Source organism: Struthio camelus, chromosome 15 (assembly GCF_040807025.1).
Source record: "Struthio camelus isolate bStrCam1 chromosome 15, bStrCam1.hap1, whole genome shotgun sequence".
Taxonomy (NCBI): Eukaryota; Metazoa; Chordata; class Aves; order Struthioniformes; family Struthionidae; genus Struthio; species Struthio camelus.
In genome coordinates this window covers 17734126-17749484 of record NC_090956.1, presented here as the reverse complement: position 1 = coordinate 17749484, position 15359 = coordinate 17734126, and the positions used below count along the sequence as shown (strand labels likewise).

The 15359-nt window shown below is 49.5% G+C and overlaps 1 protein-coding gene and 1 long non-coding RNA gene across 8 annotated transcripts in view; both read left to right on the top strand.

The window, feature by feature from the left end:
* RAB11FIP3 (RAB11 family interacting protein 3) overlaps window positions 1-15359 on the top strand; it is an 89434-nt gene that overhangs the window by 42305 nt on the left and 31770 nt on the right. For 2 of the 7 annotated variants that reach the window (XM_068908208.1, XM_009673900.2), the window contains exon 1: window positions 7426-7578. The exons of 3 other annotated variants lie outside the window; for them this stretch is intronic. In XM_068908208.1, the coding sequence (XP_068764309.1) occupies window positions 7567-7578 (12 nt within the window). In that variant the 5' untranslated portion in view covers window positions 7426-7566. Of the gene's footprint in view, window positions 1-5758; window positions 5922-7425; window positions 7579-15359 lie in introns of those variants that run through there. 2 more of the 7 variants (XM_068908209.1, XM_068908207.1) reach the window with 2 other exon arrangements.
* On the top strand, window positions 2025-5035 carry LOC138061048 (uncharacterized). Its single transcript, XR_011134656.1, has 2 exons — window positions 2025-2109; window positions 3946-5035. It is a non-coding gene; the product is annotated as an uncharacterized lncRNA (long non-coding RNA).

Below are 15359 nucleotides of genomic sequence, written 5' to 3'. Positions count from 1 at the left end.
ATTTTATTTTACACTTGAGTATTCTAATAAAGCTCAAACATCACTGTTCTGTTTAGAAAGACAGCTTACAAAAGCCGGTGATAGCTGCATAGGAGGGAGGCTAGGAAGGGAAGTGTGTTTTCATATTGCTCCCTCTATATTCTACAGGCTCATGAGTGCTCTTTCTAATGGCTGGACTGAGCAGATTAGAGGTTGGCAGACTGAGAGACGGTGCTTGTACTGGCAAGGGCCTTAGCTTCTCACTCCTCAGACCTGTGTCATGGAGTGATCATCTCCGAGACTTGGAGCAGGGGCGTTTTCTAAGGGCTCATTTAACATAGATGAGCTCTGACAGCGTTGCAAGCTATTTTGGGAAGGAATACCCACAGGACAGGTGTGCACCCTGCTGGGATGAAATACTCCTGCCAGCGGGCCACTGATTTTTTTGAAACGGCAAGACGAACCAGAAGGCGGCGGCAATGAATCCTGAAGTCTCCTTTTCTGAAAGATGTAAATGGATTCTTATGCTGAATTCTGGGTAATCTTTAAAGCATCAGGACTCTGTTGGTGTCTATGTATGTTTAATATGCTGGTAAGAATTACCCTTGTTGTCTTGGATACATGATTCGAAACAATTTCCAGCCTGCAAGGATCTCATAGAGATTCAGCAAAGGAGAACATGATCGAGAAATACTGCTCAGCATTGTGAGAGTAAAAATAAATTGGTGCCTTGGGGCGTGTGGTTTTTTTTGTTCTCCTTTAGCTGAGCAGTGAGCTCCCAATGTGCCTTTTCTTCCACATGTCCTGTAGTGTGGTACCTTGGAAAGCTTGAGTTGTTTCGGAGAGGTGGAGCGAGAGAAGTCCTGGTACGGAGCAGCCGGCTGGGAGCCACCCGCGCGCTGTGCTACCCGGCCTCGCTGAGCTGCTAGCCGGCGGAGGAGTCTGGCAGGCCGTCCTTGGGTTATGTGTGGGAGGGAGATGCTCTGGAAGCCGTAAGGCAGCAAACCATATCAATGGCCTTTCCCAATAAATGCTCTGCCTGGCCTGGATCCTCCTGGAAGAGAGGAGGGGAAATAGCTTCCCCAAAGCGAAGGCATTGCCTTTCTGCTGAGTAGACCTCCCATCCCACTCCACCAAAAAGCATTTTGTGTTCTCCACAGTCCACAGTCCCTATTTTGGAAATACGGTGCACAGCAAGCATGCAGCTCTAAAACTTGCTGCTACTGTTGAACTGCCAGGTAGCTAAACTGCCCTTTTAAGATAAGTGCTTTGTTGTAAGCCTCCGAGACATAGTCGGTGGGCTCTCAGACAGCAGGTGAGCCCCTCTTGCTTTGGCAGGGTCTGGGGCTAAGGAGCACAGCTAGCTTCCCTCCTGTTGGGGATCATGGTAACACAACATCAGAAGGTGTTTTAAAGGTGACCTGAAGGACTGGTGCTGAGTTTGTGGTGCTGTGGTGGTCAGAGTAATCATGGTAACTCTATCCGGGGTATCTGCTCTAGTCCCCTGTAAATGGCACAAAAGTCCTGTGGGTTGAGTGCTCAACTTTTTGAAGAGTTGAGGCCTTGACAGAGAGCTTTTCTCCTAAATGTTTGTTCAAACAAGTGTAAACAAGTGCTTCAAGTAGTCTAAATGAAAATGTCTTCCCTTTGATAAGGCTGCTGCTCTTGGTGACTCATCCCTTCTTCGTTCTCGTGGTTGTCATCAGAGAAAGTCGAACATCTGAGGAGAACCCTGAACACCCAGTGCTGGTGCCTTTCGATGCATGTTTGATCTGCAGAGAGAGAAGAACCAGTGCTCTCCATGCAGCAAGGGCAAAAAGCCTCTCAAAGGGGCCAAGATCTGAACTTTGACACTTCTCGCAGGGACCTTTTTAACGTCAGATACTTCCACGGTTCAGCTATGGATGTGATCGTCTCAGCTTGGGAAGAGACAGGCTTGGTATAGGAAAGAGGGGAGAGGTGGTAGGTAAAAGCTGATGTGATACAGTATTTTTATTTTATATTCAGGTGGGGCTTGATCTCTTTGTAATTAGGTGAAGTGCCCAGCAGAGTTGTCAAACCTCACAGAAGAGCTTATCTCCGAGTCTCTGCCCTGGTGCCGCGTGGACCCTTGGGGCAGCACGGAGGCAGGTAGGAAGAGTCGAGGGGGTGTGTGTGAGGGGAACACAGAGCACTTGGCTCTCATTGCACATTGCCCGGTATGTTCAGCAGACGTGCCTTGACTGCTAAAGTGCTTTCAAAGAGGATTTCTGGTGGCGTAGCTCAGCTGAGACAGCTGCTTGAAGGGGATCAGAAATGCAGGAGCCTGGGTTCCTGCAGCCATGTGTCTTTGCATGTGGCAGGAGCTGTGCTTGCAGGTGGCTCGTTCCAGTCCCCAGTGCTGCACGCCACACGCGCAGGACGAATGTCACCCCCCTGTCCTCCCGGCTCCGGAGCAGCAGCACATCGCTCGGCCGGGGGGTTACGTGCCTGCTTACAGTCCCAGTCAGTGCACTTCTCCCTGACCGCAGGCAGGAGGGGTGGTGCCTGCAGGGGTGCTTCCTGCATCCTTCTCCTTCAGGGAAACATCACCCCAAAATAATTGCCACGGATTTGGCTAGCCTGCCTCCTTTGTGCATTCAAAAGCTACGTGTCCGTCCAGACACCTGAGTCCTTGTCCGTTTTCCCCTCAGGCTGGGCTGCTGCAATTTTGCTGCTGACTGGTGGGACGGTAGGAGTTATCCTCACCTCCCTTGCAAGCTGAGGAGCATGAAACGGTGCTCTGCCTCTGTCCCGGAGGTCGGTGGACTCGTCTGCATTGCCCAGGGGGATGGGAGGTGAATTTGGAGTTTGCTCTCTGGGTGCCTGCTGTGCCTTCCCCTCAGCCAGAGGCTCTGCCCCCTCTCCTGGCGACGGACGGGCCCATGTAAGCAATGCAGACCTGGGAGGCTGGCACTCCCAAAACGAAAACAAACCACAAAAATTGGGTGTGCTGCTGGAGTCTTGCTGGGAGCAGGAGCGGGTGCGTTTAGATTTAGGTGGGCCAGAGGAGAGGCAGAGCTGGGGCAAGGCTGCGCTCCATAAAAGCTGGCCAGGAGCACGATGAATAGCACAAATACTAACAGAGCCGTGAGAACTCGTGCTTTGGGTCAGGAAGAGCATAGCAAGGCCTGAGAGCCACGAGACGGGGCAGCAGAAAGCCGTGGAGGCGAGAGGGGGGCGGCGGGCTCCGGGCAGGCGGCGAGGCCCGCGGCACTGCGCCTCGCGCGGGGCGGTTGCCATCTGCTGGGCGGTCGCCGCTGTCTCCGCAGCAGCGAGGGAGCCGCGGCGTGCCGAGCCGTGCGCGGCCGCGAGAGGTGCCTTCGGCTTCCCTGGAGCGGTCGCGCCAGCCAGGCGGGCGCCCTGCGGTCCTTACCCAGCCGGGCTCCGGCTAAATGTGCCGCAGCAAGCCCTGCGGCGCAGTAGGAGCGGATCCACGGAGCGAGCTGTCGTTGGCGGGGGTCCCCGTCTCGGCGGTGTGCGTTTCGGGAGGAGGGTGCCCCCTCTGCAGCCCGGCTGCCCGGAAGGCGTAGTGCAACTGGCCTTGCTGCAAGAACTGTTACGTCTGTCGAAGCTGGGATTTCTCTTCATGTGCAGTGACTTATCAGAGGGCAGAAGTTGGTGACTGAGGCAGTTTAAATCCACCGTGCTGAATTTCTCCTACAGCTGCTCACAATCTCTGTAAGGGGAGCTAAAGCCCTGGAAGGCCGCCGCCGCGCGTCTGTGACGCACAAGGTGCCGCTGAGAGTGCGTGGCGTATCGCAGCTTGGGTGCGCGAGAGCAGCTCTCTCGAGCCACCAGCTGCTGCTCCTCGTGGCTTGCGTTTTGCGATGGGCCGTTGCTGGAACGGTTGTATGCTTCCACTGCCGCCCCTCCTCCTAGGAGCGCAGTGGGCCTTCGGAGCCCTCTTTGCAAACTCGCCTAGAAACTATTTCACTTTCATTGCAGCACAGAGTGGTGTCTGGTGACAACAGATAGCATTTGGGATATGTGTCGTCTTCCTCTGCTGTGGACCTACTTTGCAATTTTCAGCAGTTCACATGAGATTTTTTTTCCTCCCTTACCCCTGCTGGAGCTGCATACAACACAGGGCTGCAAGTCTGCAAAGCCAAATTTAAGCTGCGCAGCCTTTAACAGCCTGCTTGCCTCTGCACGGCTTAAAGGGTCCCCGCAGCACCCTGGCAGAAGCTGTCCTCTGCAGCTTGCCACCTCTGCTGGGACTTTGGGCTGTTACCTGAAGACCCCTAACACAGATGTGAAAGTCGACAGTCCTCCACCATGTGCTGGCTTTGTTGTAGTGCTTCAAACAACGGTAGTGATGCGAATCTGGAGTTAAGACATCTGGAATTAAGACTGCACCTCTTAACTGCTCAGCTCAGGCAGCAGGAAATCCTCCGTGCAGTTCTCCCTTTTGGAGGTTGCTGACTTTTTGATGAATCTTGTTGACTTTTCTTTTTTTCCTAATATGGCTTTCTATTTCAAACACCTCCCTCCACCCTGCAAAGTGCAGCTTACCCTCCTTTTGCAGCCCTAGTGTCTGTTCTGGCGAGGGGTCTTTATGGGCATCTCTATGCTGCGTGCTTAGAAATCCCCTCCTCTTTCTGCTATTAGGAGAGCTTGCAATGTTCTTGTGATGTAGTTTGTAAATCCTTAACCACTTTACTTCCTCTTACTGATGCTGTTCCTCCAACTCAAACGAGCTGATCAGAAGCCCTGGATGCTGGCCCCGAAGCCGCTTGGCTCCTCTGCGAGGAGAAGCCGGGGAAGCCGGTAGCCCCGTTCACGTGCGCAGAGCACGCTTTCGCAGCAAACAAGGGAACAGCGGCGCTGAGAAGCGGTGTGAGTTACTGTGAGAAGGGGGTTCTTAGCCTCCCTGCTCCTCTAATTAACTTTCCTGGCTCCCTCTCCCCTTGCTGCCACTCTAGCTCTGATTTTGGCAAGGATTTACTTTGAAAGAACAATATATATTTTAATATAATTATAACTAATCAATAAAGATTTTATTGAGAAAATATGGCAATAAAATTTTAAAAAACTACTGAATTTCAACTTCAAAATCTGTCAGTGTTGATAAACTTGGTAACAAAAAAACTGAGAATATCAAGGAACTTCACACCTTGTCTAGGCCTCAGTAGTGCTTAGAGGAGAGGGTGGGAGGTGGGTAAATCGGGTTAGAGTGTGTCTCTGAAGCAGGACTCTGGCTCAGGATTATGGTAAGAGAAATGTTCTTTGCTGGTTGGAAGAGATCCCAGCTGGAGTGTTTGCCTTGTGTAAAATGGACTGAGAAGAATTTGGAAAAATAAGACCTTGAGGCCTTATCTTTAACTCAGAACGCAATGCGTGGGACCAAGAAATGTGGGAACTTGACTGCAGCACACGGAGCGATATGGGGCTCGGGGTAATAGCAGGCATCAAGTGGAACATGACTTTGAGCCAGTCGAGCAACTTGGAAGCAAAGTTATTTTTGCTTTTTTATTGATGTCTCAGTAAGAGTTGGAAAAATTAAATAGGCAGGAGTAGGTGTTTGCTAATTAACCTTACTGTAACTTTCTTTGACTTTGGGTTTCTCCTGTGCTGGGCATAATGCAGCTATAGTAGAAATTCCCTGATATCTTGCAACACAAATAGAGAAGTTGAGAGAAAGGGGCTGTGACCTGCTCGCAGTTACATACCAGGTTTGGACAGAGGCTGGAAGGCAACTTCAGGTTAAACCCTAACTTCCCTCTTGCTCAATACCAGAAATCCTTGCCTGTTTTAGACTATGCACAGCAGGTTAACTGGTCATCAAGGGGCAAGACACTTCCACTCAGTGCTGTTGGAAGATCTGGAGTCTTATGTCCTGTTTGGGACCCTGTGCTTCAGGAAGGATGTGGCCCGGAGAACAAGAATAATCCAGAGAAACTGAGAAGATACAATTTGTGAAGGTAATTGAAAGAGATAAGTTTGTTTGTGCTAGGGGACCACAGCTAAGAGAAACCAAAATTCAAAGTACATGAAGGGTTTCTGCAGAGAGGAAAGGAGTGAATTCTTCTCCTATATTTTATGCATGAGGCAAGAGACAGTGGTGTAAACAGCAGTGGGGAAGGTTAGGTTAGACATCAGGACCAGCTCTAATCACTAGTTTAAGTTTAAGTAGGTGCTTGGAGAGGAGGTAAGATCTTTGGGTGGAAGTTTTAAGGGTCAGTTGGACAAACTTTGCTAGCAGTGGTGAGCTTCCTGCAGCCTGTGCTGACTGGGAGTGGGACAGTGAGCCAGTGACTTCCACAAGTCCTTGTTTTGTGACTGAGTGTTTAAAAAGCTGATTGCAGGTCCTCCAGGTTAGCCAGGTCCTGCAGATTAGATGTGGTAGCAATTCTAGTAGTGATTTGGCAGCAAAAGATGAAGCTGGCGCTCTCCCTGGTCAGAGTAACAGTACTGGGAGCAAGGGGACAAATTCTGAGCACCCCCTAGCGCGTTTGGCACTGACGTAGCTGGAGTGCTTCAAGCACGCGCTTCAGCAGAGGAGGGGTTCGGTTTGTCCCTGGCTCTTCCGGGGACAAGCACCTGGGCAAATGCAGCTGAGACATTCCCCTCCCTAAGGGAGGCTCGGGGCAAATTCTCCAGGAAAGGTGGTTAAAATGAAGAGAACTGGTAAAGATGCTGTTTTTTATTATTTTGACTTTACTTTTTCAAGTATCATTGTGATTCTAAATGTGGAAATAGGTAAAACAAGAGCCTCAAAACTTCTGGGTTTGGGCAGTGCATCACAAACCTTGCATTTTCGAGGACTGTCTCTTTACGCCACTGGATCTTGGCCCTTGGGGAAGGGGAGGATCCTGAAGACCCCAAGAGCTTCCTCGCCTTCTTGCATCCCTTAATGTCCATGGCTGTGACGGGGCTTGTGTTTGCTGAGAAAGCAGCCGCTTGGGTGGGGGCAAAACAGAGCTCGGGGAAGTGGGTGGAAGTCAGTGTGTTGATAAACTTGGATAGTGCCAATTACTGAAGTGCCAGCCCTTCTCTGGGAGTAATGGTGTCATGTGTGTATCATAAACTTCTGTCTGAGTCACTGAAATTTTGCTCATTTATCAGTAATAAAGTGCTCCTGATTGTCTTGTAGCAAGCAAGGCAAGTTCTATTCACTTTTTTTTATTTATGGCTGTAAGTAAGGAGTTTGTCATTCAATGCTTAAATAAAGCCTCGGAAAAGATGAGCTGGACCCTGGGTGCTTCTACAGCAAGAAGTGGTGCGCTTGTCCTGTTTGCGATGAACTCCTTGTGAAAAGGAGCCGCACGCACCTTGGAGCGGGCCGTCGCTGCGTGGGGGTGTGAAGGCACACTCGGATTTCGTTATCCGCGCAGCCAGGACGATTGCAGTCACACGGCAGGGAAATGTGCATTAGCTCACATATTGTTATCGCGGAGGTTGGAAGGTCAAGAACAAAAGGAACTGTGTTTCGAGACCTGCGCTTAGTCAGTAATGCTGTGCCGAATCCTTCCTGAACTTTGCTTCCCTCCTCCCTCCGCGGAGTAGCCGGCAACCTCTGGCTGTGTGTGCACGTACAGAGCTGCATTTCACTTGGGCAAGGAGGCAATGTGTCCTCAGGTGAGTATTTTTTATGCTAACACACAATAAAAATGGACTAGATTTCTAGAAGGAGGCTTGGAGACCACGCTGAGCCCCGGAGCATCAGCACGAAGCAGCAGCAGCGGATGGGTGCCCGCCTGCCCGAGCGGCGTGTTTTCTTACCAAGTCTGTCGGAGCAGGTAGCGTATTTAGAAACCAGCTTTCCTCCCGATGGGCGGTGTTGTGTGTGTGTGTACGTGCCGGCACCTTCGTAGCTCCAATGTGACTGCGTTTTCCTGGAGAGTTTCCGCAGAAAGGACCGTGGCTGCTGGGCTCTTCCGAGGTGCTGAGGGCAGTCTGTGAGAAACTGGTGTCTTGTGGGGTTTTTGGCTAATGGGTTTTTAGTTTATTTTTAATCTACCCTGGCAAATACCGTGCGGGTTGATGTTGCCCAGCCTCGGGGGGTGTTGCTGACTGTAAGAGCCTAGACACTGCTGCAGGCAGGTTTTTCAGGTGACCCAAAACTTGCTCTCCTATGATGCTTGTGTTCGGAGACCAACTCCAGGGACCGTGTTGTGGCGGGTGAGTCTTCAGCCCAGGCTGGACACAGGCTCTCTGACTTCTCTGAAAAACTGCATACTGCCTAATTTGCTGCTTTCTGTAACTATGGTGGCAGAGGTCAGTGTCTGGCTGCCAGCGGTGGCCCTGGTGTAGGATCTCGGTGGCACGATGGGTCTCTGCCTCTCCCCGGCTGGCTGCCAGCCCTTGAGGCTGAGTCGTGTGGTGCTCAGCACCGTGGGGCATTTTGGGGCTTCGGAGGTGACCGCGTTGATGCGGACTCACGGGAGACAGCAGGCATGGCACTCGCCTTCCCTCTACGCTGTCCAGAGCTCGAGCCGATTTGAGCGTAGGCCGTGTGCTGCGAGGCTGGGTGGACGCCTGCCCCGGGAGGCCAGCGCTGCCACCGCTGAGGCCTGCCCGGCTGGGCTGCCAGCCCGACCGAGGACGCGGCACCCCCTTTCCTGGCAGCAGCTTCCTAGTGTTTGTGGTCAAGGACAGCAGTGCTTCAGGATTTCAAGTCTGGCTCCAAGAACCAGGGGCTTTCTGGAAGAACAGCTCTGCAGAGCAGCGCTTCCTGGAAACAACTTTCTTGGCAGGCTGCTGGCTGACGCTTCAGTCCTGCATTGTTCTCCTCCCCAAGGCAATGCCTTCCCGAAGCTCAGGCAGGGAAAGGGAATTTGGATATATCTGGTAACACATGCACCAGTGTCTCTCCACAGGCCCTGCCTTTAGTGTAGCCTGAGCTTTCCTCCTTCAAGGTTGAAACACATCTGTGGTCTGTGCTGAGCTCTTCCTCTTGGTGCAAAAACCAGTATAAAGCTTCTGTGTGTTGCAGATCAAGGCAGTGAAGCAAATTCCCTCTCAAGCCTGAGATGTATAGTGCTTTTTCCCTAACGTACATGCTTGATCACATGCTGCTTTTCTTCTCTCCTCGTTAAAATACTGGCATGAGCTTTGTGGGGCTGTGCAGCCCTCAGAGCTTGGAGGATATACAGTGTGCATTCGTGGTGGCCTACGCTTCAGTGTGTGTTGTGTTTTCAGACAGGTGAGGATGCATTTCTGTCTCTCAAGGCACTTGCTTGGTTTTGGAGCCTCGTGGTAAGCTGAGTAGCTTTAGTACGTTGCGCAGAAAAGATTTTCAAAAATGCGCTTGTGTGAGTGCATCACCTTATTGTCTCCACAAGTGTATGAGGTGTGCAATGTGTGGAGTAATCCTCCACCTGCCCAGTAAGGGTGCCAAACCCAAGATTTAGCTTTTGGCTGTGCTAGTTTGGCATGCCAGTGTACTAAATGCTGGGATTTGAGTCAGCCCAGATGTGTTTTATCGTAAGTGCCACCAGGCCCACAGTTGATTGGTCTTCTAAGAACAGCAGATATTTGACCCCTCTGGGAACTTGTGCTGCAAACCATGCAGGCACGGCATCCAAACCAACAGGCTGCTTCTCAAAACTGGAGTTAAAAGCCAACAAAACACCTGCAAAACTGGCAGGTGCCCTAAGAAAAGCAGTGAGGGAGAAGGGAATAAGTTTTGCCTGCTTGGTCTTACTGACTTCACACGTCCTCGTCTTGAGAGAGGCCCTTAAACAGCTGTTTGCAGAAGGGTGTGTGTTATGTCAAGTGCCAGCTGCTTATGTCATTGCAGGACGTCATGTCTTTACTGCCCTCGAGCAGTCCCCTCCCTGTGCTGTTTGCACTAGCTACTAGACTAGTCACTTGGATAGCGGTGACAAAGTACCATGATCTCTCAGCTTGTCCCTGCTCACATATTGCAGGTGACTCCCAACAGGCTTGTTGCCTCTCTTCCTGTTAAAATACTTTTGCGATTAAAAGGCTGAAATAGAGGAAATACTGGCAGAGAAGTCTCCAGAAGGTGTTTTGTTGGCTCACCCTTTTTATCAGGCCACGTTACATCACTTCTGATGCTGACTTCCTCTGTTTATTTCCCTTCAGAAGCAAGGTGACTCAGCCTTTCGAGGCTTTAAAATCTTCAACGTTTCCCCGAATACCTTTGAATAAGCAGAGATGTGCCCGGATGGCCATCGTCACGTTCAGCCTGGGCAAACTCTGATTCAAACAGGTCCTTGGCAGAAGTACTTCCTTGGGGAAGTAATGATGTAGGAGTTGGTGTGACCCTCCGGTGCTCAAAGGTGAGAGCCTCAGGCTTGGTGGGGATGTGCAAGCTGTAAGGAAGGTGTATTTTAGTAGGCAGTCGATACCATTGTGCCACTGGTTTAAAAAAAAATATATGAGGAAATGCAACTTCAGTAACTTTTGAGAGTTTTACTTGCAGAGGCTGTTAGAGCCCAGTGCACAGCAAAGAGCTCTCTTTGTCAAGTGTGGCATCTATGAGAAAGCCAAACACATCCAACGCAGGAGACTGTGTACTCTGCATGCAGCCCTCGTGGCAGGGGTCTTGTGGGCTGGAAGAGCTGTATATGGAGGAAACCAGAGTGAAGCCACCATCTCCAGAGAGGATGTCCCAGGACGTTCCATCCTGGGGCTCTGAGCAAGGCCGAGCATCCCACCTGGGCGCAGGGAGCACCTCCAGTCCATCACAGTTGAGGCCCCATGCCCATGTGCTCGTTGTCACCAGGGTTATGATTGTCACAAGGTGACTCTGCTCTTGGAGAATTGCGTGTAGCCACTTAGAAGCCAGTGGCAGAGCCTGGCAACGCCTTTGTGATGTGTGGCGTTGCCCGTGGCCCATCGGGTTGCCTTGCAGGACGTTGGGCTCCCTGTGCGAAGGCGCAAGTTCTCACCTATAGTCCTACAGGACCCTTTAGTGGCCTGAAGAAAGATGTGGTATTTTAACTTTGCTCCTGTCCTGCTCCGTTTCAAGACTGATGATGCTTCAGATAGTCTAAATGTGATTCTGCTTTTAGTTTGGGGGGTAGGAGGGCAGGGTATATGTGTGTGTGTCCCACTTCTAAGGTCTGAGCTTTACTTAAAGTGTTTAAGGGTATGTTTTATTTCATTTAAAAAAAAACTTAAAATATCCCGATACTGGTGATACTGCTCTGTTGTGAACATGGTGGTTGTGTTGGTGAGTTGCCTGTGCAGCCGCAGCAGCCTGGCTGTGCTGAACCCAAGGAAGTATGAAGTGTATATCGCGTGACCTGTCGTAGCAAGATTTTTATCTGAAAAACGTGCTTACCTTCTGCCTGCTAATGGAAGGGCAAACTTGGCTGGGTGAAAGATCTAGCAGAAGGTTTTAAGTGGTCGGCGTACAGATCAGCTGTGTATGCAAGGCCATAAAAAGGACTTTCTGCAGATCTGTGGCTTTCACCTTTGCCCAGGGCAGAGGGTTTTGGTTTTGCTCTGTTTTGCTTTGTCAGGCACTTTGTAATATCTTACCTTCGTCTACTTGTTTGCCTATCTTTTTTTGCATCTTTTTTTCTGAGGTTTAGTTATTTAATCTGTAACGAAGCATAAAGCAAAGTTCTCCATGCTTGTGCTCAGGACTTTGTTTAAAGTTTCAACTGCCCCATAACTCATTGACCACCGTGTAGGTTTAATTTTAGTGGGGCTCTTACATCTCAAATTTCTTCGAGGCTAATATTAGAATAATCTAGGTCCAACATGCTAATGTATAGTTCAGAATATATGTTCAGTCTGAGGGAGGAGCAGGGTATCACGTGCATGCAAAAGCAACCTAAATGCCGGTGTTGCACATAGGGTTTTCCTTTTATATTATGGGATAGAAATGCAAGTGCTTCTCGGAGTAACTTTTAAGAGAACTTGATCAGATGGCCTGATGGCGTGTTGCTAACTTGAGCGTTCAGGTCTGCTCCGTTAACTAGGAAAAGGGGAGAAAGGAAGACCTTTTTTTCCTATAACGTGGTTTCCAGTGGCTACCACAGCTGGCCAAGTGACACTTACAAACCAGCACATTTACCTCATTTACTGTTTAACCTTTTTGAATTTAACCTTTATGAAACATTGTGGAGATGTTTTCCCTAAGGAGGTGCCGGGACCAGGGTACTCGCTCTCCCTGTTACCTGGCTATGTTATGGCACACTGCAACTGAAGTCGCAGCTAACGTCTGTGCCAGTGCCCTGTTCTACTTCTTTGCAAGTGCCGCTTGGGAAGGGGTGCTTTAAAAGCAAAAGAAAAATTTCTCCTTTGCTAAATATGAAGAAAACTTGCTAAGATGACCTGTGCTACAGGTCATCTTAAAAAGGAAAAAAAAAAAAAAAAAAAAATCACTGTATGTCCTCAATGTGACTGAAGCAGGATGGTTAATGTGTTCTGGTGACTGCTTTAGCTCAGGAAACTTGCTCCCTCATTTGAGCTGTTCTTGCTGATATTTCCTGTCAACAGGATGTTTCTTCATAATTTGATAGGTAAAATCATTTAGCTGAAGGACATTGGGATGTTCTGATGCCCTGAGCTGTTTGGCTTTGATTATACTTTGTGCTGAGAGGGCCAGCAATGATAACTGTGAAGGAGTGTCTTGAAATCAGTTTACTTTGGGATTTTTGGGGGGAGGGAGAGTGTTTTTCTAGTTTGGGATTTTGCAGGGGTTGGCTTCTTGTTTTTTGGTTCTTATTTTGGGAGGGGGGGTTTATCTTGTTTTGGTCTTTCTGCAATAGCAGTTTTTATTTTATTCTCATTACAACACTTCAATGCATGCTTAAATTTAAGCGTTTTCAGTGGGAGGCTTTTTTGCCTGAAAAAACACCAGAGTTTACTTTGGAGTTTGTGAGCAAAGTTATTTCCAGTTTGGCTTTAAACCCTTACTTTTTGCCTGTTTTCACTGGATTGGAGAATCCCTTTGAAACAGGCAGTTAGCTCTCCAGATGCTGCCGACCGCTGTAGTCTCTTGGACCCGCACTCTCCCCCGTATCGGGTTGCTATTGCTTCCTGCGTAGCAGAGCCGCGCCAGTCTGGCGCGACCTCTCGGCAGACCGCGAGACCAGCTCCGTGAGCGCTGGGGAAGCGTGATGCATGTTGGAGATGAAAGTCGTTCCCCCCCCTAAAAGGGAAGCATAACCAGTTCTGGATCAGTGTTGCAACACAACATTGGCTATGCTGAAGTCTGACCTCTCCTAAGCTTGGCTTACATTGTAAATAGCTTGCAAAAGTACTCGAATTATCTGAGCCTGCCCCTTCCTCTGGAGGCTCGAGAGCAGCAGTGCTCAGCTTGGCGTTGGTGTGAGTGCAATGATAGGGGAGCACCAAGAAGTCTCTCCAGTATGCCGTCCTTGCGTGTCTCTCCTGTAGCAACTGGGAAACTGTTTCCGTGAGCCAGGAGATGTGAAACCATTGCTTTGAAATCTGTGTCCTCATTCTACTTGAGCATTAAGAGCCTGAGCAGTGTTTCGAGGAAGTACAGCAGAAATCCAATAAAGCACTTAAGCATGTCCCTAACTTTAGGTATATAAGTAGTCTTGGTGGGTTTATACTTTCTAAAGAAGGTGGGTTTTTTTGTAGGCTTTTGCTTCTATTTTGAAGGCTAGTGAAAGCTGCCTCCTCCCTTTACTGCCGTTCTCTGCAGCAGCGTCTCCTCTACTTGCGTAGAGCTCACATGCGCTGCCCTCTCTTCTGCTGTTTGTGGCTTTAGGCCCTCGTCCTATAAAGAGTAATACAATGTTTAACTTCAGGGTGGTGTCTTGGAGAGAGTTGCTGATGTCCCTAGGTCAATGTGGATCCGTGAAAGCTTATAAAGCTTCAGAAAGACGGTCTTGATGTGCGTGTTGTTCAGTCTCCATCCCCTAGATGCCACACTCATTTGTTTTGTTACCGAAAGTACGTGCAGAATATGAACCACTGTTGAGCAGTTCCCATGCACCTCAGCAGGTAGAAATCGCTCGCTTCAATAGCGACAGTTCACTGATGCATTTTAATTCTGGGAATTTGCTGTCCCTCCATCCCTCCTTCCCAAACCTGCCTACTGTGGGCAGAGATCTTTCTGTTCAGAGCGCTTGTATAAATTCTTGTTAGCCTTTTGGCCTTGTACATATTGAAGCAGGCTGAGAAACAGTGGGTGAACTCACAAGCTGTCCTCCTCAGAACAAGAGGAACCTGGAACTGAAGAACGTTAGCCAGCAAAAGACTTTGTATGTGGTAACCACACCTTGCAGCTTAACCTAGAGCTGGTAATTATGCACCATAGAAATGAACAGGGTATGTCTGGATGAGGACCCTCATACAGCAGGTAAAGCACATGATCCCAAATACTTTTTGGAGAGCATGTGTATAGTAAGTCGTGCTGGTAGTAAGATTGAGATTTTTTTTTTCCCCGCCACTGAGTCTTGGATATCTGGATGTCAAACAGCATGAGACCTTGGTTGTATCTCAAGCCTGTTTACCCCGGTGAAAAATGCGACAGTTCTTTGGTGGTTTGAAGCCTTTATCTGAAAGAGAAGAGAATCAGACCTTGCTTCGTCTGCAGAGCTGTCCCAGCGTAGGCTGGTAACAGCTGTGTTTGCTAAGTCTAATCAACCTGATGGCAGAAATTTGTTCATCTCTGGTCTGGTGCTTTCCTGCTATGCCAAAATAGTGTGCTCCTTAGAAACTGCTGTTACACTGGAGGCAGTAGCTGCAGCGATGGGCAGGACTATTCCATCCTGCTGTCTGCATACCCTACCTTGAATGAACAGCTATTAACATAATTTTTTATTCTCTTGCCTGAAAGACAGTATATCTGTGTGTTTTCTTTTCAATTGCTGGCCTTCAGTAATGCAGGACTTTGAGAAATCTCAAGCGTGGAGAGAAGTCTCTATAGAGCAAGTTTGACCCAGCTGGGGGAACTTCAGATGAAGCAAATGGCTTTTTTAATGGATGTCTTTTTATTTCAAGGTCTGTTCAAAAAATGGCCTCCCTCTGGGAGGGGTGCCTGGTATGTTGGTTGCAAGAGCCTTGGAAGGGGATCCCAGCATGTATCACGTGTGAGATGTTCTCCAGTGCATGCTTGTGTGTCACCTTCAGGATCTCTGGCCTTTGGTGCTTACCTGCTGGCTCTTTGTCCCAGGAAACTTTGTTTTTCTTTTGTGGGTAAGCGGTGGCCTTCCTTTACCAGGATGCTAAGCTCTAAGGAGACCTGGATGCCTTTTGTTACTCCTTCATGTACTGTCTGCACATGAGCCAGGCCCACCTTCCTTTGCTCTAGCTGGAGGTGGCCTTGCACAGACTCTTGCGTTGCTGTGGCCTTGAGTCACATCTCTGCTGGTGCTGTTAGGCAGGAGGGCTCCTATCCCTCTGTCCTCGCCCTGCTGCATCTGCAGGACGGCTCCAGCAACGGGCGTCCAGCTGGAGCT